The following is a 24,942-nucleotide window of genomic DNA, read 5'->3' on the forward strand; positions in this document are numbered from 1 at the left end:
AAAAGTGCATTACTTCTAAAGGATATCACCATATATAGTGAAGGATATTTACAAGAGGGGAGGGGCAATAATAGAAGTTAAAAATTTTGAAACAAAATTCATTTTAATAACACAATAAAATTCATTTTAATAGAGTCATCTCAACATGTATTTTCTTAATTACATATAGAGTTTTACACAAAGTCAAACATAATTTAAATTATACTAACTTTACCTATTTTATATGGACTCTATTTGACAAATATTTTTTTTCCATATATTTTTCATGGCAAATTGAGATAATTCACAAACCCAATACCAATTTTGCGTTTCACGTTTTTCTTCTTAATTCTTTCAAAGGTGTTAGGATTTTTTTTTAATGCTAAATTACTTCCCTTTTTTCTTCTTCTTATTTTTCCATACATTATTCTATACCCAATACTAATTCTATAGTATTCTATATTATGAATTTGTTGTTTAAATTTTATAGTGATTCTATATATGAAATTATACTTCATTTCCTATATATTATTTTATATAATCACAATTCAGAGGAGGAAAAACCTTAATAATAATGATACTCTCGAGAAATTTCTAAAATTTAGATTTACTGCTTGAGCTATTTTTTCAATTGTTGAACGGTAAGTTCTTTTATGTTTTAACATCATATTATAGATGATTAATCACTTTTACACTAAAAATATGTCAATCGTTTAGATGTTTTCATTATTTTTGTTTTTGGGTTTAAATATTGTTATGTGATTCTTTCTTAATTAGTTGTTGTTAAATTTCTTTTATATAATTGATATTTTAATTTAATTAAAAGTGGTTATTTACAATCTTATAATTTAATATATATATCATATAAATTCATTATATGATAATTCAACTACAAAATATTTATATTTAAGTGTTTTAATAAATTTTATATATTTTTTATTTCTGCATATTTTTATTTTCCAAATGAATATAAAAGAAAATTAAATAATTAGAATAACTTTTAATTTCATGTTGTTAATTCTTCTTCTAATTTAACTATTATTTTTAATATCAAAATGAGTATTTATTTTACTATTTTATAATTTAATATATGTCATACAAAATTATTATATGATAATTACACTTTTATAATATGATAGAACTAAAAATATCAAAATACACAAATAATTTAACTAAAATTAATATATATATATATATAAAAGTATTCAAGTAACAATTTTATAGAACGATAGTGTCAATATTATTAAAATAAATAATTAAAATGATTATTTATACCATCAAATATTAAAAAAAATAACACGTATATTGTACGAATCAACTGCTTATAATGCTATTATAATAATCATATTTATGTATCACATTTTGTTTGTCAAATTGTGTGTCATAGTAATGTTGATTATGCCTTTGTTACTAGGAAAAAGGCTATCGTACATGCCCCTAAAAAAAAATATGTAGTATGTTCTTTCATAATCACATTACAAAAATGTGTAGCATGAATCATAAAATGGTATAATTGTTATCGCCACAAAAAAAAAAAATACTTATTACAAAAAAAACTGATAATAATAAAAATCACAATATAAATAATATAATGTTAAAAAGTGATAACTAGGAGTTTTTTACCGCAATGATTTTAATTTATCACTAACATTGCAAAAATTTGTAGCTTTCTCCACAAAATTTTTTCACATTCTTGTGATTGAGAGGTGTTCATATAAAAATTTGTTTTATTCATGGATTATGTAGAGATTTGAAAATAGATGGAAAAAAAAAAAGAAAAAAAAGAAAGAAAAGGTAGGTAAAATATAACTAAGTCACTTATATTTCACACACCGTTTTTCTTTTTCTTTCCAAATTCTTTTTTGAATCCATAAACCAAACATAATTTTAGAGTAAATTACACTCACCTCTCTCGAGATTTGAGAAAAATACAGTTAGCCCCACAAGTTTGACATAATTACACTAATCTCTTTTTTAATAAGGTTGAAGTAATTAAAACTAATGCAGATATTGGATAAATATTAAAATAAACATAGATAAATATGCATTTTAGTAGAAAATAGATGACAACATCGTCTTTTTATCTAAACAATTCACGAACTACTGATAAAAAATGACCTGAGTGTTATTTGAATTAAATCTTTAAGAGATGCTTTGATAATTATGTCAAAAATGTGAAACTACCTGTATTATTATTATTATTTTTCTAAATTTCAATAGAGGTACATATAATTTACCCCCTTCCTTATTACTAATTTAATATTTTCACATGATATGAGCAATTTATGAATAAACTCGGTTAGATTATAACTCTGTACGTCAAAATATGCAAGAATAATTTTAAATGTATAGAATTTGTAATCCAATATATACAAATAAAATCAAAAAATTACAATTCAATGAAACGGACATTAAGAAAACTTATATAAACATAGCGAGTGCACCCTGCCTCCAGGGACGGAACCAGGATTTTATTATTGGAAGGGCCAAAAGAAAAATAATTTTTTTCACCATATACATAAAACACACATGTATGTATATATGATGTATAAATTATGTATACATAAAAAAAATTTAAATACCATAGAAGTAATTTCTAATAGGATGAACAAGTTTTTTTTTTTAATGTAAAATATAAAGAGAAATTAAAATGGAAGAATAATGACATATATATTTTTTATACTAGGGACCATTTTATATATAAAATGATGTATGTATTTTTAAAATTCTATGACAAACAATAATGTTCACAGAAATAAGGAGGTCATGCCCCCCATAGTTTTCGCCTAATTCCATCCCTGCCTGCCTCTTTGTGTTACACACCTGTTTTACTAATTTTTTAAAATCCGATGTCTCAAATTAAAATTTTCTCAATAAAACCAAATAAAGTGTCCATAGCGTAACATATGCACATGCCGAGGCACAGAACGTGGGAAAATTATTTGGTCGTGATCTCAAGGCAAATACACGTGCTGCAGTAACAAAATTTTGATTAGTTAAAATAACGGTAAATTATACTTACATTTCTTGAAATTTGAATTTAATACATATCACTTATTGACTTTTGAAAAATTATATTAACTCCTTTGTCATTGTAATTATTTAAAACGGAATGAAAACATTAAATTCATGAGTTATCTTTTTTTACTTTGCTTTACTTTCCTTATTTTTTTTCTTTTCCTTCGCTTTATTTTTATAAAATATAATTTCTTTTATTTTTTTACTAAAAGTTGTGAGTAAGAGAGTTTGTGAAATGTGACTATTAGTCACATGAGTGAGAATATAATTTTTAAAACGTCAAGAGATGAGATATAATTAGACTAAACTTTGAGAGCAATATAATTTATTCTTAAAATAATAAAAAGTTGATTTTTTTTTAATTTTAAAAAATAATTTAACAAGTGCAATATAACAAATCAAGTTTTTGACTCACTGCCACGTTTTGGTTAATTTATTTCAATCTAATAACTGTAATGATGATTGGCATGCAGCTTATTTAATTAGTAATATTTTGTATTTTAGTTTTCTTAGGCCTAGTTTGGCATATCAAGAAAAATTTAAAAAGCTTAAAAGTTACTAAAAAGTTAAAAAGTTATCACTATTCACAAATTAAAAATATAAAAAAAAATTAATTTACACAATATTTTAATACAAAAACCAACGAGTTGAAAGGTACTGAATTTATGTCAGAAAGTAGTCTGTCAAGAACAAAAAAGAAAATTACATATATATATATATATATATATATTCATTAAGTTGGAGGGTAATGTTGGGCCCGTGGGGGCTTACCACGGGTCCCTTTTTAAAAATCCGAACCGTTCAATATGTACAATTCATTGAGTACTGTATATGCTTGTAAAAAATCACGTTGATCGGATATCGCTAATTACATGATCAAATCAGTTTTGTATAAAAAATGGATGGTGTTATAGTTAATGGTTGAAAAGAAACTAATCCGATCAGATAGTTATTGATGTCCGATCAATGTGATTTTGTACAAGCGTATAGTGCTCGACGAGTTCTACACATTGAACAGTTTTGATTAACGAAACGGGACTCGTGGTAGCCTCCACAAGCCGAACCACACCTCCAATTCAATGCCCGAATAGCATGGAACCATCTCTTAGCCTATACATATCCCACGCTGCTCCTTAATTCATTCAACTGTACAACCTATTCTGTCTCAATCTTCTCCTATACACTAATTTATTCAATTTTAAAAAGTTAAAAAGTTATCCCAAACAACCATTTTTTTCCTCAACTTTTTAATCTAAAAAGTCAAAAAATACAATTATTTAAGACATCCCAAACAACCCCTTAATATTATCAAGCCAAATCATCACCATAAATAAATAAAATAAACATCTCGATTTTTTATATAATTAAAAAAAATGATTCTCAAAATATTTACCTTTTTTTTCATCTAACAAAAAAATCAAAAAATTACTAAAAAGAAGTTAATTCTTAAATGAGGTCCTAGGCCCCTTGGAGTTCTAATATGTGGAGTCACCATTGGTATTTAGAGTTAGGCTACATCCCATTGTGAAAAAGTTTGTGTGAAAATTTTGTTCAAAAGAAAAAGGTACTAAAGCGAAGTAAAGTGAAAGAAAAGCGTATTGTTGAGATTTTTGTAAAATCTTGTGTATGTTTTTTTGGTAAGATATTCCTGAGATTGAGCCTAAGAATCTGTCAACCGAGTACGAAACTTCCTTTTTTAAAAATTTGCTTCCTTTCCCTGGTGTACCCCTTGTAGGATGACTTCCTCTTTTTTTAATTTCTTCACTGGGCTTGGGAAAGACGTAGAGTGCATAAGCCCCTGACAAGAGGGGCGACTGAACGGAAGACTCTTCCCATGGCGGAGTCACCATTGACTCTATTTATTATTATGGTAAATCGGTGTATCAAGATGTCAATTTGAGATCTTATTTTGGTAAGATATGTTTTAAAAGAAAACTTGTCTTGATGAAAAAGTAATTGGCTTATGTATATGTTAGTAGGCACTTTTTAAGTAATTGATTTGTCCAATTTAATCTAGATTGAAAACTTAGGCTAAAGAATATGTAAATATTGTTTGCTTTTTAGCACATTAAAAACTCAGTACAAGTTAAAAAATGACTCGCATAATGTCTGGAAAAATGAAGCATAACTTGATTTTTAAGCAAAAATTCTCAAAATCATTGAAAGACAAAGCATGTCAACAGAAGAATTGGCCCAAACAGATAATCCAAGAAAGCTGCAAATAAACCATAAAGGGTTTCAATACATGAATAAGAAAAGTTCACTGCTTCTAACATAAAAATAACAATTGTATCAGATCAACACAACACATCATGTCTTTGTAAGATCTCAAACTAGTCCAGAAACATAGGTCTGAATCAAGATAACAGTAATTCATGACGCCTCCGCGGCGGGTTGGGTCAACCCAAAGCTCACCAACAACTTACTAAGAGATTCGGGAGAGCTAACCCGGTACTTCACTTTCCCCGAAGAGAGAAAAACCTCAGCCAGTTCAAGCTTATCCGAAGTTAGACTGGTGCTGTCCATAGTCTTACTGAGCACCTTCAGCACAAGCTGTACCGCCTCTTCTCTTGTGATATCATCCTTGTGATCCTGCTTAAGCATCGACTGCACAGCCTGGCTGTTAGCACCGATTGTTGCAGCCTTCCAACCACCATAGTTTCCACTCGGGTTGCTCATGTCACCACAAGAAAACACATTTTTGGCGACCAGTTTTGGCTACCAAAACAAATTTTGTCGCCAAAAGTGTGGGAATTGGCTACCAAAATTAATTTTGATCAGTAAAAGTCAACTTTTTAGCTACTAATTTTTCTTAGTAGGGGAATGTTGATTATTGGCGACTAAAATAAATTTAGTAGCTAAAAATACTACAATTGGCCACTAAAAAAATTTTTAGTAGCTAAACATATCTCCATTAGCGACTAATTTTACTTTTAGTAGCTGTAGAGGCACCTTTAGCTACTAAATTGTTTGGTAGCCGAAGGAAAATAAAAAAATTTATTTTTGATCTTTGGCGACCAAACTTTTGGTCGCCAAAACTATCTTTTCAGCGACAAAATTCATTTTAGTCGCTGTAGACCTACTTTTGCCTACTAAATTGTTTGGAAGCCGAAGGGAAATAAAAAATTTTATTTTTGATCTTTGGCGACCAAAATTTTGGTCGCCAAAAATTATCTTTTCAGCGACAAAATTCATTTTAGTCGTTGTAGACCTACTTTTGCCTACTAAATTGTTTGGTAGCCGAAGGGAAATAAAAAATTTTATTTTTTTGGTCGCCAAAAATTATTAAACAAAATAGTTATTTTATTTTTATTTTTATGAAAAGGTTGTCAAATCTTAACAACAATGACATTTTATCCACTTGAAATTTGACTTTTTTTTTTAAATGAGAAAAATAAAATTGAAAGAAACTTCTTTTTTAAAAATAAAAATAAAAATGAAAATGAAACATGCTTATTAATTAAATAAAAATGAATTCCCATTAGTAGTAGGTATATGAATAAAACAATCAGATTTATTGAATTAAGTGGTAAAAGTCAATTGGCTTTATTAGGCTATACTAGAATCCAAATTTTTTATCATCTTCTAAAATTAATTTAAGGTTTACTTTAATATAATAAACTAGTTACAACTGCATAATAAATTAATTAAATCCACTTGACACATGATTTCTTCATCTGTCTTTATTTATGACAAAATATACATATTGCATGTTCTAAATTTCTAAATCAAATTGATTAGTGCCTAGTTAGTCATGCAGGAGTCCCCAAAAAAAATTAAGTATATTTTACAATATATATAATAAGACGGAACGGTTTTTGAAAATATGTTAGAGACAATTGTCCTACTAAGACATTTCAATGACTATGATTCATTTGTCTATTTAAATAGATGGCTGAGATGACCCCCTTAAATATATATCAATCCCCTTCTAGCACCACTGTTACATATCTGTTCTGTTTGGGAAGTTCAACCTAATGAAGTAATGATGGTTGGGGATAACCTTAAAGATGATGTGAGTTCTGCTCTATTTCTCTCTCCATCATTTGCACCATATTTGTTAAGAACATTTCTGATTCATTTTGAGGTGCTGTTTTTGTATATATATATTTTTTAATTTCACATTCTTTTATCAAATTTGTTTGAATCAAAACATGCTTTTGTGTAAATTAAAGCTCCTTTACTTGGTCTTCGCAGGTTGCTTGTGGGAAATGATCGGGAGCATTTACATGCTTGCTTGACGAAACAGGGAGGTATGATTCTCCCGAATACACAAATGTGGAATTTAAGCCAGATTACAACGTGTCTTATCTTGCCCATGTTCATTCACTACTGGAAGCAAATTTTGACCTGACACCATGATCCACAATTTCCTTGACAATAAAAATTTGCATTGTTAAATTGAGTAGCATTGAGATTCTCATACCATTTATTAGTTGGTGGATACACCTATTTTTGATCCTGTGAAGAATTCATAGGAGAAGCTTTGTTGTATATCTATATGTAATACTTTTGACCCATTTTATAATGCGATTTCTTTCTCCCTTTGGTGCAATGCAATGCATATTTTAAAATTACAATGAAGTTTATATGTTTATTTTTGACTAAATGATGCAATAATGTGGCTATGATTATTTTGATTCTTTTTATGTTTGATTTATGATTTATACATAGGGATTTACAAAATGAACAATTTAGATCACTTAAGTGAGACTTGAGGTGAGGCTTATAGCAAGACTGCATGCCTGATCCACTTTTATAGACTAGAGGCAATCCTGATGATAATTGACCTTAATTTTGATGATGATAGTTTGAATTAAAGAAGATAATAAGTCAATTTTCTTTAATCTCAAATATTCTTATATTTGAAGTCACTCCGTCCGTTGCACCACCACATAACTTAGGCACAATGCAGTGTACTGATTACATAAAATATTCAAAATCTGTAAAATTAGTGTCTCCCTTCATCGCTAGAAAGAGTTCATGCAGCATTTCATAAATCCTCTCAAAACAAGGGTGGATTTTATCAGCAACATAACAGCTGTGAGTTTCGCTATTAATATATCTCTGCAAATGTGTGTGTATATGTATGAGGAATTTGGGGATCCTGGAGAAGAGAAAAAAGAAGAAAAATGAAAATCATGTGTCTTTGGAAATGTGTATATATATATATGTATGTATATATCAGTCGATCTCTGTATTAGAGAGAAGTGAATTACAGAGTTGGGAAGACAAAAGCAGACAAGATCTTGATCACAGTTGACCGTTTCAAATCTGGGACCAATTTGAAGGCTTCCTTGTGTTTGAGTTTGTGTTTGATTTCTTTTATTTTTTTATTAGTCCTGTCGAAGAAAAAAAACTTCTCAATCTCATCTCTATTCTAATTCATACCCCCCAAAAAATTTTTTTAAATAAATAAATAAATTTTGACAATAATGCGGTAATATGATTATTATAAATAAATTTGTTTTTTATATTATTTTATTTTAAAATAAGAAATTCACAATAAATTTTTCTATTTGTATAGTATTAGTCTTTTACAAAAATATTTACAATATTGAATTATAGGGAAAATTTTGAAATTATGTATTTGCAAAAATTTTGAAATTTTGAAATTATGTATTTTGAAAAAAATATTAGGACAAATATTTAAGATAATTTGATATTTATAATTTATAATTTTATTACTTATATTTTTATTTAAATATAATTTTAATATATTTGTTATGTCACGGTTCGATTTGCTCACCGGTTCGATTTTTAAAACATTAATGTTAGAAACTTTGTAACATTTACTTCTATTTTCTTTTAAGATAATCAATTAATATTTTTAATTTTATTTTTCTATCACATAAACCATTGGGCAACATCTAAAAAAACACCTATTTTAAGATAATTCATTTTTTCGAGCCGAATCTAACAAATATATATGTTTTAAAAATTCAAAATAAGCAACAAATATTTACTATTTTTTTTGTTAATTTTTATCTTTATTGAATTTTTTTTTGAAATTTTAGAAAAAAATTATAATTTTTCGATTTGTTTTGTCGAATGAAAACAAAAAATAAAAAAAATGTCACGTTTTTACCTTTGGCGACCCAAATTTTGGTAGCCAAAAGTTTGTTTTTGGAAATAATTAGTTTCGGCGACTAATTGGATTTTGGTCGCCAAATAATGCAGTTTCACCAACTATGTTTTTGGTAGCCAAACGTGCCACGAAATTGTGGAGGGAATATTACTTTTTCATAATATATATTAGCGACGAAAATATTTTTTGGTCGGTAATAAATATTTTTTTCTTCTATTTTCATTGCAAAAGTATCCCAGTTCCCTCCCTCTCGCACTCCCGCCTCTATCACTGCTCTGTCTCCATCGCAAGAGTTGCTGTATCATCCCCCGAACTCCCTCCCAGGTATCTCCCTCTCTCTCTCTGTATCTCCCTCTCCATTTCTTAAACATCTCACAAGGCCTTTCGGTTTCCCTCTTTCTCTCTCTCTCTTTGTTTACACACACACACACACACGAATCATATATTCACAACCTTGATTCCATATATACTCGATTATATACACAAATCATATGTACACTCACGCCTCTACCCTCTTCTATACAGGAATAGTCTCCATCACCCGAACTCCCTCCCAGGTATGTTTGAATTTCGCATCTGTCTCTCCCTCTCTCTGTATCTCCCTCTCGATTTCCCTCAGTTTCTATCTGTCTCTGTTTACACACACACACATACATACATATATATATGTCAAAACACACAGAATATGAAGTACGAAATGCCCTCAATTAGGGCATTGTTATTGAAATGTGATTCAAATTAAAAATTAGGGCAATGCTTGGGGTGAATCAAGCCATTTGCTACATAAACTAAGGCAAAGTCTTGTAATAGTAGTACATATAAAAGAGGAATTTTTATGGTTTTGAGTAAATATACTAGCGGCTCGTTGCTTTTGGATGCCTTGGTAAGAATGTTGAGGTACTTAATATATACCTACTGTTCTTCTTCATAGTTGCATTTCCAATGTATGAATTTGATGTAATATGTGGAGGTTGAGAATCTTGAGATATGAATGATTTTAAAATCTACAAATGAATAAGTATTCACACTTGAGGTAGGATATTTTGTGTCTTGGAAGTACCTGCAAAGAGATGCAGTCATCATAGTTTTGGTAAAACAAGGACAGGGATTAGATTGTCTTTGTAGATTCTTCGGCTGATGTTGTGTTCTTGAATGAACATATAGTAGTAGCTTGGTACCCATGGATCATGACTTTCGATCTGTTGGCCTAGCTGTGTATGCTCTTTTTTTTTTAACATTTGGTGTCACTGAGCATTTTAAGTTGAAATATGATTGTAGAATATAATAATACTGTAAGTGAACATTCAGGGAATTGACTAACCAAAAGATTTTCTTCAGATTAAATGGATTTTATTTTCTATGTACTTGTGATCAGCTACATTCATCCTTTGTCCTTGACCCTTTTTTTTTGGAGGGGGGGTTTTAAATCATGGGTTGCATTTCTTAGTTTTCCCTCTGGTGTATTTAAGACTGGGTGCAATTATTGATCTTTTTGCTTATGAGAAATATATCTTCCTTGACGTTCTCTAAAGTCTTTCGGAGATGCATTCATATTTTATTAATCATCTCCTGTATTGCCAGTTGCCACATCTCTTTCGCAATGCTATGGAATTTTTTCCATAAAAAATCATTATGTTCTTGCTGATCAGAATATTTAATTCAGTTTATTGGAAATTTATTTTTGGTAATCTGAATGGGGTGATTTAAATCAGGTTCTAAATGGTTTCTATCAGAACAAGATCTGGTTTGTTTGATAATAAACTTTTTTTTTTTCCCTTTCATTTGTGAATGAACTCTTTTCACTTGTTATTATAATTTATATGGACGGTTGCATCAAATTGGCATCTTTTAACATATGACCCATCACGTCTTCATTCTAGTATTACCTATTTCAATATTTCCCAACACTTAACTACTTCAAATTGAAGGAAGAAAAAAAAAACGGAAGGGGAAAAACAGTGCACCTTTACTATGCTTGGGGTGAATCAAGCCATTTGCTACACTTAACTGTTTTCGTAAGTTTATTATTTTCGTAAGCATTACCTTTTCAAAAGGAATTTTTATGGTTTTGAGCTAGATATACAATTAAATCATACATATGGATAGCATTGCCTAGCGTAAATGTTTACTTCTGTGCTATAAATAAGCATGGTAGTTTGTGGATGGATAGCATTGCCTTGTCTTGAATGGATAGCATTGACTTGTTAAATTCTTGGAAACTACTTGGCAAACATGATAATTACGTGTGAGTAATATTTAAACATCATTACATAAAAAAAGTACAAGGAGGCTACTCTTGGTATGGGAACTGAGGAGAATATAACCTCGATGCTTCCATTTTAGAAGTATCGAAAATTTATGATGCTTGCATCATGGCGGCATATTGCTCATGTTGCCTCCTTAGTAATTTAAGTCCATATTTCCAAAGAAGGAGAAAGCTCGTTTATGCCCAAAGCTGAACGCGAGTTGGCTCATTAGTTTGTCATACACAATAGCACAGAAGTGGATAAACACGTAGAGTATGAATCCTTCAAACGTATTTATAATGTTTTTGTTGTAAATTGATTAGTCTTTATCTTAGTAAATAGTTTTTGAATCGCATTTCTTGTAACTAGGGAGCACAAGAACTTGTTACACCAAAGAGACGGTGCGTTCGACATCGAAAACAGACATCGGAAAGAATTTCCTAAATGGTTCAAAGATCATGTAAGCTAGTATTCTCATATCCTACCATAGATTGTACATTACGTAAATGTCACACATGCTAGTAACATGACACATGTTCTTCATGTAGATGAATGAATTGCGGAGCCAAGATTCCCCCGAAGCAACTGATGATATGTGGTCATTAGCCAATGGTCCTAGTGGCTTAGTGAACACATGTTCAGGATGTATTTGTAATGGTGTCCGTTATCATACTATCGACCGTGACAACCGTCGGAAAAGTCAGAATAGTGGATTAGTCCTGGAAGGAGAGCATGAAGGGCAATTGATACACTTCTATGGACACTTGTGCAGAGTGTGGGAACTGAACTATTTGTTCACACGTCGGATTGTATTGTTCCAATGTGAATGGTTTAACAACGGTAGTAGTAGAACTATACGTGTAGAGCCACATTTCACAACAGTTGATGTAACAAGTCGATGGTACAAAGATAACTCATTTGTATTACCAAGTCAAGTTAAACAAGTATTCTATGTCAATGACACCAAATTAGGTACCAGTTGGAGAGTCGTTGAAAAGTTTTAACATCGAGGAATTTGGGATGTGTCGGAGATGGATGTCGTACAACCTGATGATGTGTTCCAACAAGAAGAAACCGCCGAGGTCGTACCTACTATGGCTATTGATGATGATGTGGCTTTGCGTCGAGATGATATTGAATCTGAAATTATTCCCATGGAAGTTTTGCAATCTGTCAGAGGGGTAGAAGCCAAGGGTGTTACAGATGTTGCCTTCATCTGTGATGATAAAGATGGATTAATGAGGGAGGGTGACGACACAGACGAAGAATATGACCTACAAAGTGATTTTGATACAGATGTTGATGTAGAATCTTGATGTATATCATGCTTTAGTTCATGCCATAATTTGAGCAATGTGAATGTTCAATTGGTGCACAAATACAAAGGAAACTCAAAATAATGAAGGGGGATCTATCTTCGTAAATGTCAATAAACTCATAAATGAATGTGTGTTTAAGGCAGCTAATCCAAACTGAAATGGGTGGAGTTTTGCTGTGGGTGTACCCACTCAGTGCAGAAGTGCAGGCCCTGGGCTCATGTTTTTCTTCTCTACCATTCTATGTTTTTTTCTCTGGTTTATCTCTGCCCTAGCTTTGCTGATCTGCCCTGGAAGGGTTGTTGTCCAGAATGAAGTGGGAGGTATTTTTGGTGTATCTTTGGTAGTGAAGTTTATGGTGTAGCTTTGGTATCTATCTGCTGCTTACTGTGTCAAGTAGAATGTTTTCTGAGGAGGCCTGGAGTACATTCTCTGGACCTGCTATCAAATGGTTGGCCTACTGTAAATGTGGTGTTTTGTTGGGCTGCTGTCAAATGGAAGGGTGCTGGTCTGCATCTGGTTTGGCTGCAGCTATGCTGGTCAGATTGTGAGTTGAGCCCAGTTAAACCTGCATTCATTGAAGATCTGAATGATTGGTGTATTTAATGGTCAGCATGGCAGTTTGTGCAATGGGTTACTATGGGGTGTGCTGGTGGAATGTAACTGAATGGTGCCTTTTGGTGGAATGCATCTGATATAGGAAGCTCTGAGCTGGTCTGCATTTGTTTGGCTGCAGCTATGCTGGTATGGCTGGTATGGCTGTAAAGCTGGTTTTGTCTGGTTGCTGCTCTGTTTTGCAATGGGTTTTTGTTGTGATGCTACTGTGTGGATGTTGTTGGGTTCAAGTTTGGGGCTGCCTCTGCTATGTTTATGCTTTGTTGTTGGTATTTTATGGTTTTGTAGATAGAGATTAGAATAAGAGTTAACCATGAATAAATGAAGGAAGGGTTTGTTTGGAAGGGTTAGTTTGAATTCCATTGTAATATGTATGTGTACAGATTTTGAACAGTCTGGCTTTGATCACTTTAGGGTCAGCTACTAAATCCTCTTTTGCCAGTCTGATATGCCTGGGATTATAAGTTTGATAAAATCATAGGCCATCATACTTGTCAAAAATAAGAAAGAAAGAAAAATCACAGACTATATCTCTTACATGACAACTTGTATTTTTTTGTCAGAATTTACTATTGTTCTTGTCGCATAGTTTAGTTTAACGGACACCTGTCATTTTTTAAAATTTATTTCTTGTCGTTTTTGCATTATTGAAGTCATTGTTGTTGGTTTTCTTAAGTATTGTTTCTTTACCATTTTAGAAGATTTTTGCTATTGAGAGAGCATGGACATTGACTTTAAAGAAGCAAAAGAAGAGCATTTGCTATCGTGATTAGACCTTATCCTAGAAATTGATAGTTACTTTGTCCTTCAATTTTTTGGGTTTATTTTTTTTTTCCTTTGGTGTGTCCAGCAAATATGTTTAACTGAAGAGAGTCAGAAATTTCTCCATTGAACATGAAACTGAAGTACTGTGTTTATACTGGAAACTATGCACCTATGAAGCACGGACACCTCTCCGGAGGTTGTGTGTAGGTGTTCGACACGCTGGAAAGAGTTGGACACGTTGCGGACATGTTGGAACACGATGAGGACACGATAAGAACACGTTGAGTACTATTTTTTTCATAAAAAATTAAAAATTTTAATTTTTTTTATTAAAATAGCATATCTAAAGTTGATAAATTTGATAAAATTAATATTTGACATAAAATATATATTAAAAATATACATATAATAAAAATATAAATACATATGTTTTGAACATGTCTCCAGCATGTCGTGTCTTGCAAATATACATATAATAAAAATAAAAATAGCATGTCTCCAGCATGGGTGAGGAAAATAACACCGAAGTTCTATTATTTTCTTTCTTTAATGAGACAATGTAGTATCTACAAGCTATAGCATTACAAAGTTTTGTTGGGTTGGTAAGGAGTTGGTAATTACTTTTGTAGTCTTGTTTTTGTTGCATCATCTTGATGCTCCTTCAATAAAATTATTTATTTATAAAAAAAAAATATTCTGGATAATCTGCATTTGCTCTAGTATGATGGTTTTTACTTTGTAATTATTTGCAGGATACACAATCTATTGGGGCTTTAGCAGGGCTTGCCATTGCAATACTTTTTACATGGAGACTATTGAGATCAACTAGTGCGGCTCAAAGAAGACAGCCTAAACGGCAAGCTACTACTCCTAGTAGTTCTGGTGTCGTCAGTACTCATTCAAATGCAAATTTGACATTTTCCAGAGACTTGTCTTCAGAAGATTCAAGAGCACAAAATGTTATTGATGAGTTCTTCCAGCCCATAAAGGCAACTACATATTTTTCTATCTGTTTTTGGATTATACGTTGCTTCATACTAATTTGATTTATAATTAATTTTTTTGTTGCTGCCTGCAGCCAACTTTAGGACAAATAGTTAGACAGAAGCTGAGTGAAGGAAGGAAGGTAATTTGTTTAGTTTTTCTTGTATTTTTCTTATTTAATAGAGGTCGCTCGTTTATAGATGATGATGTTTTATACTTCTATTGCCTGTCATTTTTTGATAGAACTGGTTCCTGTTGTGAGTGGAAGTTTTATCCTTTTCTCATCAATTTGAGCACGTTTCTTTTTTAAGAAATTAGATGATTTTAATTTTCTTGGCTGGTGCATGCTCCCGACAGATTTTGCAAGTCAAACTTTTAATCATAGAACTCAATTATTCTAAATTGATTATTTTCCAATAATGTTAGAATTTTGCTGGACATTTTTGGTTCACCAATGGGGTCTTTGAAATGATCTTTCTTGCCAGGTAGAATTTGGGAAGCTCAGCAGTATAAAGAATAGGTCTTCTGATACCATATGGGAATCATTTTAATCTTTTCCATGATTTGTTATTTGGCATTATTTATTTTACTTTAATCTTTGGTTCTATCTTTTTTAATCTTTGATTTTTCTCATGATTTCCTTTTTGATATACTTGACCCTCTCTTGACTTATGCTTTTCATTACTATGCATCTTTAACTAGACACGTTAATTTTTCTGTAGAAAATATTAAGTACACCCTTTTTCCTTGTCCACTAATACCTCACTATGAGATTGTCGTAGTTTTTGTAATTTAATTTACCCCCTTGGCTTGGATCTTTTAAAGTTTGATGGATAATTTTGTTGTCATCCTCACGTCTTGAAGTTATTTGATTTGTGTTTGGCTATTTTATTTTACGAGTAGTGCACCCAGTACTAAATTTAATGCATTTTCAACCTCCTTGAGGACAACAATAATAGAGCCTCTGCCATCGCCACCAACAATAATAATAACAACAAAAAATACTAATGGTGACGTAATTATTGAAGATACACTTATAATGTACAACCTATGCATGGATTTGGTTGCATTTATCTGAGTTGCATTTAGGAACTTGGAAGATAGAATATCCTTCGTATCTTTTAACTCAATTTATGATTCTAATGCTTTCATTCTTTTTCCTTTCCAGGTAACATGCCGGTTACTTGGTGTGGTTCTTGAGGAAACTAGTCCAGAGGAGCTTCAGGTGGTGACATTCTCTATCAATTAAATTTTGTGCCTGAATTAGAAAACGATTGACATTGTGGTTACCTTGCTATGAGCAGAAACAAGCGACTGTGAGATCGTCTGTGCTGGAAGTATTGCTGGAGATTACAAAATTCTGTGATCTTTATCTCATGGAAAGAGTTCTGGATGTTGAAAGTGAAGTGAGTGTAAACCTTTCTGCTTATTTTTTTTTTTTTTTTATTTATAATTAATCAATAGTATAATTTGTTTTCCTCTGCATGCTCAGTGTGTAAAATTTTGTTAGGCTGACTTCATAGGTACTCATTGGCACATTAAAGTTTTCTTATTTATTTACTTTGTGTTGGGGAAGTGATTATGAGATGAAATGCTTAAAACTGATGGATCAACAAAATCTGTTCAAACTAACCCTTCCTTTAGGCACGGGTATCCCAACTTCAAGAGGATAGAAGAGTTAACCATGAATAAATGAGTTTAGTTTCAAATGATATTGAGCTGAAATTTAACCGGAGTTCGAGGCTCGACAAAGGAGTTCTTGGGCCGCTAGTGCTAAATAGATGTTTTGAGTGGTTGCTTAATTTGTTTTAGCTTACAGTTAAATTATGTTCAATCAGTTCAGGTTGCAGTACAGACAATGATGCATGGTGTCTTTGTGGCATCCTGTAAGTTGAAATAAATTACACATTGTTAGGTTTTACAGATTTCCACATTAGGCATATGTTACCTAGGGCCGTAGAATGAATCAAGTTATTCTAGTTCAATTTCATGTTTAAGTTTGTTAAAAATTATTTGACATCAGTTCAGTAGGTGTTAATCAGACCACTGAGCAAACTATAATTCATGCCTGAAAAAATAATCAGACCATTTAGTTTATAATCATTCCATGCTTATTGGTCAATTACATATTTCTTTTGCTTGTGGACAGATAAAGGTGTGGGACGCACAAGCAAACTACCAGTTAATTAATGTGACACAAAACAAATCCAGAACAAAAAACAGATCCAAAGTCAAAACATTCCACAAATAGCAGCAGGCAACAAAACATCAAAAGTCAACAAATAGCAGCAGAAAATACTCATCAACAGCAGCAAACATATCAGCTTAAACAGATCAGCAAACAGTTCAAGGTCGGTTAACTTATTCCTTCTCTCCCGTTTTTATATAAGACTTAGATGCCCTGATGTGATCCATTCCTTATTCTTCTAGCTTTAAAGTGCAATAATCAAGCATTATTTGGGTGTACTCTTTTTCTGTGACGAAGTTTTATTTATTTTTATTGTTTTTGTGTAATTTAGTTCATGTATATCATGCTAAATCATGTAATTAAGCATGTGTTAGTTGAGTTAGTTTATGCCTTCTAAATTATTTTTGTCTAATTTATTTTAAAGCCGGCATATCATGGCATATTGGAAAATGGAAAATGGTGTTACTTGTGTTATTGTATAGTTCATGTATTATTTTTGTCTGCAATAATCAAGCATTATTTTTGTCTAGTTCATGTATATAGTGTTACTTGTGTTATTGCAGATTGGAAAATGGTTCCTGGCTTAAAGACTGGTCAACTTCGGAAGAAGACACTCATGCAGCCAGAAACAGACTCGCCAGCTGCTATTCCTTTAGGATCACCCGTTGCTCCGTCTCCTGTTCTACCCGTCCGATCAAATGTGGGACCATCTCATCATGTCACTAGCCAACCAATGGTTGATTCTGATGAGACACAAGCCCCATCCGAAACGCAGCCGAGTGGCATAGGTAAGATTAAAGTGTATAAAATTTGTCAATTAGCACATGCCATTGCCATTGTTTTTTTGTAGCCAATTTTTAGCCAATTTTCATGATGTTATGTTGTTAACAGGGACTTCAAAGCCCCTACGTGTACGCGGACCGACACTTGGCAAAGGCATACAAAAAATAATTAGAGCCAAAAAAGCGGAAAAATGTTATGTTCACATCAATCGTGGGTTGAATGCAATGACTGGCAAGTATGCCACTCCAGCAACTAACGAGTTAGGAATTCAAATTAGAACCTTGTGCCCTTTGAAAGATGTGAAGTCATGGCTGGATCTTGATGAGACTACAAAAGCTACCGTCATCCAAGGAGTTCTTGTAACTAATATTACTTGTCCACAATATGTAATTGTATTATGTGAGTAATAAGAAAGACTAATATTTAATGATTACTATTTCAATTTGTTTTGCATGTAGGACAAGTTTCAAATTGGAGACGATTTCCACAATGACTTACAAGCACAGGAGATTGTGAATAAGAAGGCCTATGGGTTGTGCAAAGATTAGAGGTACACCTTGAAACAAGAGTTCGAATTGTTAGAGGGACTTCCACGTGATGAGATCTATGGTCATCTGCCCGTAGGGGTGAGTTTAGATAATTGGAAGCTTTTGATCGATGTGGCATGGCAAGATGCATCTCACCAGGTAAAATAATAAACTAGATAGAGTACATACATCTATGTGAAAATGTGATATGCCTTAATATTTACCAAAAAATTGTTTATCTGCTTGACTTATTTTTAGAAACGGTCAAAAGCTGGCAAGAGTAATAGGAGTCAATTGCTGTACAATCATACCAATGGGTCTCGCTCATTTCCTATCGCAATGGCTGCTATGGTGAGTTCGATTTTTTTTAAACTTGAATCCATTATATGTTGTTTGGATATGAAAAATGTTATGTTCTGATACATATATATATATATATATATATATATATATATATATATGTTAAACTCTGTTAGTAAACATCTACTGTCTGCAAAAAAGCTGTCTATAAAAAATCTGTTAATGATATCCTTGCCACATGTTTGCATTCTAAATCTGTCTACACTATACTCTGTTTTTCATTCGAAATCTGTCTCGCAAAATCTGAACTATACTACCCCAAATCTAAACTATACTCTGTTTTTCACTTAAGATTATTAGTCTTGTAGCTCTATTTGCTTTAGATTTAAGTTAATACATTCACAAAAAATAGATATTCCTGTACATACACATGTTATAATACACATAATCTGAAGTGATTATAAGTGGCTATGTGCGAAAATCTGTTGGACATAATCTGTTTGAGAAATTCTAAACAAATGTGTTGTCAAAAATTTGTTGGAAAATATAAATCTGTTAATGATAATCTCTTTGAATTCGAACTAGAATACTGCTGCCTCTATTTCCCAATCTGGCTGCAAATCTGTCTGAAAATCTGGTAGTAAATCTGTCTAAAAATCTGGCAGTAAATCTGTCTAAAAATCTATCTCCAAATCTGTCCAACAATTTGTTTAAAAATCTGTTGCATCAAATTTGTCTATTTGGTGCATAAAGTGTCATTGATTTATACATTGATGTGTTAACAGGTAGCAAAAAATGGAGAGTTGGATTTCTCAAAGTTCTATGAGGACAGCCACACTTCAAAGAAAACGAATGACTGGATCCATCCGAAATGTCGTGAGCTGCATGTAAGTATGTGACAAGGAAATATATGTATTCAATATTTTCTTGTACTTAGTACCCAATAATACATATATGTTGCCAAAGTTTTTTTCGTCTTATTTATTTGCAATGACAGCAAGAGATGGTCAATGTACAAGCGGCTGCCATCGAGTCGGGGACGCCATTGACACAAGAGGAGATTTCAAGGCAAGTGCTTGGATAGAAGAAAAGGTACTTGCTTGGATTTGGGAGTGGCCCACAACCGTCTACCATATTTGCAACGCGAGCACACAATAAGGACATGGAGGCAATGCGAGCTGAGGTGGAGGCACTTCGTGAGGAACGGCAAAAGGATCATGACGAGTTAATGAAAGAGCGAGAGGAGCGCGAGAGATGTTACAATGAGCTGTTGAAAGAACGAGAGGAGCGCATTCAATTATCCAATGAGATGTTGAAAGAGCGGGAGGAGGGACAAAAGGCAAGGGACGAGACAAATACAAAGGTCGAGCATCTCAATAACGTAGTCGCCAAACTGTCACAACTCTTGGAAATCTAAGTTGGGCATCCGACGTTTGTTTTTTGGTAAGAACAATTTCATTAATGTCACACTTACTTTGTTTAAATATGTTCACTTGAAGAGTTGAAAATGTCATCAATTTTTGAGTTATTTGGGGTTAATGATTTCTTGTGTAGTTACTAGAGTTTGGTATTGAGTTTTCTTAACAATGAACTTGTATTTAAAATATGTACTTGATTAAGATTAACTATAGTAGAAACATGTTAAAAAAACATAGCGAATTTCAATCTTCGTTTAGAGTAACATGTAAACTTCAACAATGGCATTTTGAATAGTAACTCGAATATTTGTTTAAAAGTAATGGTAACCTTCCCGGTGACAAATGTGACACGTTGGGACAGACGGTACGTAAATAGGACACATACGTTGGGAGTTAGAGTTGAAAAAGTCATAAACTTAGACGAAAAAAGGGGTTTGGGGGGCGAAAATGCAAAATAGCCCCCGAAACACTGTTTTCTCATAACGGGAAGCTTCCCAGTGATAAATGTGACATGTAGGGACAGACGGTACGTACATAGCACGCCTACGTTGGGAATTAGAGTTGAAAATGTCATAAACTTAGTCGAAAAAAGGGGTTCGGGGGGCAAAAATGCAAAGCAGCCCCCGAAACACTATTTTCTCATAACGGGAAGTTTCCCGATGATAAATGTGGCATGTACGGATAGACGGTACGTAAATAGGACACCTACGTTGGGAATTAGAGTTGAAAATGTCATAAACTTAGTTGAGAAAAGGGGTTCGGGGGGCAAAAATGCAAAGCAGCCCCCGAAACACTGTTTTCTCGTAACAGGAAGCTTCCCGATGATAAATGTGACATGTAGGGATAGACGGTACGTGAATAGCACACCTACATTGGGAATTAGAGTTGAAAATGTCATAACTTAGTCGAAAAAAGGGGTTCGGGGAGGCGAAAATGCAAAGCATCCCCCGAAACACTGTTTTCTCATAATGGGAAGCTTCCCGGTGATAAATGTGACATGTAGGGATAGACGGTACGTAAATAGCACACCCACGTTAGGAATTAGAGTTGAAAATGTCATAAACGTAGTCGAAAAAAGGGGTTCGAGGGGCGAAAATGCAAAGCAGCCCCCGAAACACTGTTTTCTGGTAACGGGAAGCTTCCCGGTGATAAATGTGACATGTACGGATAGACGGTACGTAAATAGGACGCCTACTTTGGGAATTAGAGTTGAAAATGTCATAAACTTTGTCGAAAAAAGGGGTTCGGGGGGCGAAAATACAAAACAGCCCCCGAGCCACTGTTTTTTCGTAACGGGAAGCTTCCCGGTGATAAATGTGACATGTAGGGACAGACGATACGTAAGTAGGACAAGAACTAAATGTGACGAATGATATATCCTGTTGACCTAGTCCTTTGGAAATTGGAACAATGGATTTGTAAAGTTCAGCTAAGGTTTAGGCGCAATTGTGTATTTGATAAGTTTAACTATCACCACTACAAAATGTGCAACAGTTGAACAATAGACAGTTCATATATATAACATGGCCTCAAGATTTGGCTGATGGGAGGATAATTCCTCAGCAACAGAATAGGGAACTTAGGACTAAAGAAGCTAAGTATTGAAGATACGTATCAAAATTAGATGGTGTAATGGAAGAATAGTTAAGCATAATCTTATATAGCTCGTCCCCATAAGCCTATAAAGAACCCAAGGCATTACTCATTCACAAACAGAAGCATATCTACATCTATAAACCCACTAATTAGTTTCTTCTTTAAGGAAAGTGTTTCCAAAATTTCAATGAGTATATCGAGAAAATTAGAATCTTTTATGAAGAAAAAGACCATATTAATTTCCATCCGTGGAGGTCAGAAAAACACTGAACTAACGTAACTGAAAGCTTCGTGGAGGTCACAAAAGCATAAGCATAGTGAGTTTTATGGATACCAGACAAACTCTAATGATGGGTTTTCTTACATTTTTATAACAAATAATTTTTGGATGAAATGGTAAGTACACCCAAAATTTTTGTAATTTCATAATACCTACGCAATTTACTTTCACATTTAAGTAGTAAAATTTACTTCGATAGATTTAGAGATAAAAAAGCTAAAACAAGAACTCATGATGGGTTCATGTTTGGATGTCTTGCATTAGTTAATAGATATTACTCTCCTTGTCTTTTAATGTTTGAAATTCTTACAATATATATATGTCGTCCAGAAGTGCCATTACATGCACCGAACTAATGATTTTCCCCCCCTTTTTTGTAGATGTTTTTGGACATACAAATGTGGATATGTTTTTGTTGACAAGTACGGGAGGGCATTTTTTTTATATCTCTATCCGTATATATAGTGGTTTGTACAAAATTTTTTGTTGGTAGAGTTAATATCAGCTAATTTGGTAGCAATTAACATAGCACGTGGTACATAATAGTTTTGTGGCAGTACAGAATATAATTTTTGTTGTGGTATAAAAGTTGTAGGTGCACAATGAATTTGGTTATTCCAGTATTATGTATTGAATTAAATTATTGACGTGGGCTTAGACTTGGTTCTTATGAAATTTGTAATATATATATAAGTGGATGTTCAATATTAATTTTTTGGATGGTTAGAACTGAAATGTGTGTATCCGTTGTTGAATGCTTGATAACATATTTACCGTTGATGGATTATATTGTTTATACAAGGTACAGGTTGTATTAATAATGGATACAGGTGGTTTAGAAAATTTTATTTAAAAAAAAAAACGTTAAAGTATTTGGCCACCAAATATTTTGGTAGCTAAATATGTAATCAAATGTTTTGGTGACTAAGAATTTAGTAGCAAAAACATAACCCATTAATTTTTTGCGACTAAATAATTAGTAGCTAAAACAATTGAGAAAGAGATAGAGAAAGTATTGGCCACTAAATTTTTTAGTCACGGGAAAAAATGGTATCATTTGGCGACTAAAATGTTTGGTGGCAAAAAATGAAGAAGTGAATGTAAGCAGGCTTTTGGCTACGAAACTTTTAGTGGGCAAAAGTAACAATGACAAAAATTACTTAGTCGCTAAAAATATGTATTCTATTGGTGACAAAAATGTTTAGTCTATAATAGTTATTCTTAAATTATGGTAGCACTTTTAGTGACTAATACTTTAGTGGCAGAAACATATCTTTTGCCGACTAAACTCAAAGTAGTAGCCAAATGTGTACTTTCGGCGACCAATTATTTAGTAGCTAAAAGTGATACCTTCCCCAACCACAACAGGTTGGTAGCCAAAAAGCCTCATTCAGCGACCAATTATTTAGTGGCAGAAACATATCTTTTGCCGACTAAACTCAAAGTAGTAGCCAAATGTGTACTTTCGGCGACCAAATATTTAGTAGCGGAAACATACCTTTTGCCGACTAAAGCCAATTTAGTAGCCAAATGTGTACACTTTTGGCAACCAAACAGATTTTAGTCGCCAATACTATCGCCGACAGGGTAAAGGTGACGAGCTTAGCGACAAAAAATTTTGGTCGCTAAATCGTTTTGGCGACTAAATAAGTGACTTTTGGCGACCAATATTTTGGTAGCCAAAAGTGACATTTCTTGTGGTGTGTAAAGCTGAAACTCGTAGTTCTTATCCCATCCCGCAAACAAAAATGATACACCAAATGGTCGAAGCCCACCGAATTGTGTGTATCCTTGTTTGGTGTCACATAGAGATTGAACCAGCTGTTCAACTGGCATTGGTTCTTGGTAAGCATACATGTAACGCTGAGCTTGGACCCAGGCTGTGTTGATGAGGATGTTGGCGTCGGACATGATTCCAGCCACGGCACATGCAACATGGTCATCAATCTTGTACATTTTGTCGGTGGATGTTGAGGTCTGTAGGAGTTTGGAAGTGACTTTCTTTTCTCCAACCAGTATGACCCCATCTTTTGATAGTATCCCTATGGCAGTCCCAGCATTTCCAATTGCTCCCATTGCATATTCAACCTGGTACATACGACCTTCTGGAGAGAAGATTGTTGTACGGCTGTCATACCTTCGAGACATCTAACATATAATACAAGAGTGGAATCTCAATAGATTAGTTAGGCAGAAAAAAAAAAATGGTGTCATTGAAGATTTGTTTTATAGATGCAGGATAATATGGATTCCATGTACTGAATTCCATAGCAACCAAGCAGAAATGAAGGATGGGAAGAACTATCATTTAAAATGTTTTGAGAGTGTATCTAATATATTCTTTTCTTTATGATGAGAGTGCCCTTTTCTAGAGAAAATATTAGATTATCCTCTTTCAATGGAAAATTAAAATGCTTAATAAGACTATTGTATTGACCATTGAAAGTAACTAAGTTTAAATTAAAGGAGGGCCTGTTTGATCAAGCTGAAATTTTTTAGCATTGAATTTCTAGTTCTGAAATACTAAAAGTAATGAATTTTTTTGATTTGAAAATTTTAAGATAAATGTCATTTCGGAAGTTGCAAAATTTTACAAAACATGACTGCAAACATTATACTTATCAGAATTCATGGAAGTTATGTGACTATATCTTCCAGAGACCAATATCGCTCACAGCCATATATGAAGTGACATATCAGGAACTGAGAGAAAAACCACTATCATATTTTAATACTCAGACTCAATATGTATAAACCTACAGAATGACATAGAAGTTCAACTGCAAGTTCTAACGAATATGAGTGCTAACTCCCAAACTCTATAACTTTAGTCACCAGA

The 24,942-nt window shown here is 32.8% G+C and overlaps 2 protein-coding genes across 2 annotated transcripts; both read right to left on the reverse strand.

Moving 5' to 3' along the window:
- Nucleotides 1–5,370: 5,370 nt before the first annotated feature.
- Nucleotides 5,371–5,676, reverse strand: LOC145824214 (proteasome subunit alpha type-4-like). Its single transcript, XM_082923836.1, has one exon. The coding sequence runs from the start codon at nt 5,674–5,676 to the stop codon at nt 5,371–5,373; it is 306 nt and encodes a 101-aa protein (XP_082779962.1).
- A 14,754-nt stretch (nt 5,677–20,430) lies between these two features.
- LOC145824215 (proteasome subunit alpha type-4-like) lies at nt 20,431–24,251 on the reverse strand. The gene is made up of 2 exons (XM_082923837.1): nt 23,794–24,251; nt 20,431–20,434 (listed from the first exon to the last, which is right to left on the reverse strand). The coding sequence occupies exons 1-2, from the start codon at nt 24,249–24,251 to the stop codon at nt 20,431–20,433; spliced, it is 462 nt and encodes a 153-aa protein (XP_082779963.1).
- Between the last annotated feature and the right edge of the window lie 691 nt (nt 24,252–24,942).

The sequence above is a fragment of the Camellia sinensis genome, chromosome 4, assembly GCF_055761805.1.
Source record: "Camellia sinensis isolate YWXY chromosome 4, ASM5576180v1, whole genome shotgun sequence".
Lineage (NCBI taxonomy): Eukaryota > Viridiplantae > Streptophyta > Magnoliopsida > Ericales > Theaceae > Camellia > Camellia sinensis.

Coding starts and splice junctions, on each gene's coding strand:
- LOC145824214 (XM_082923836.1), bottom strand. CDS start 5,676: ATGAGCAACCCGAGTGGAAACTATGGTGGTTGGAAGGCTGCAACAATC.
- LOC145824215 (XM_082923837.1), bottom strand. CDS start 24,251: ATGTCTCGAAGGTATGACAGCCGTACAACAATCTTCTCTCCAGAAGGT.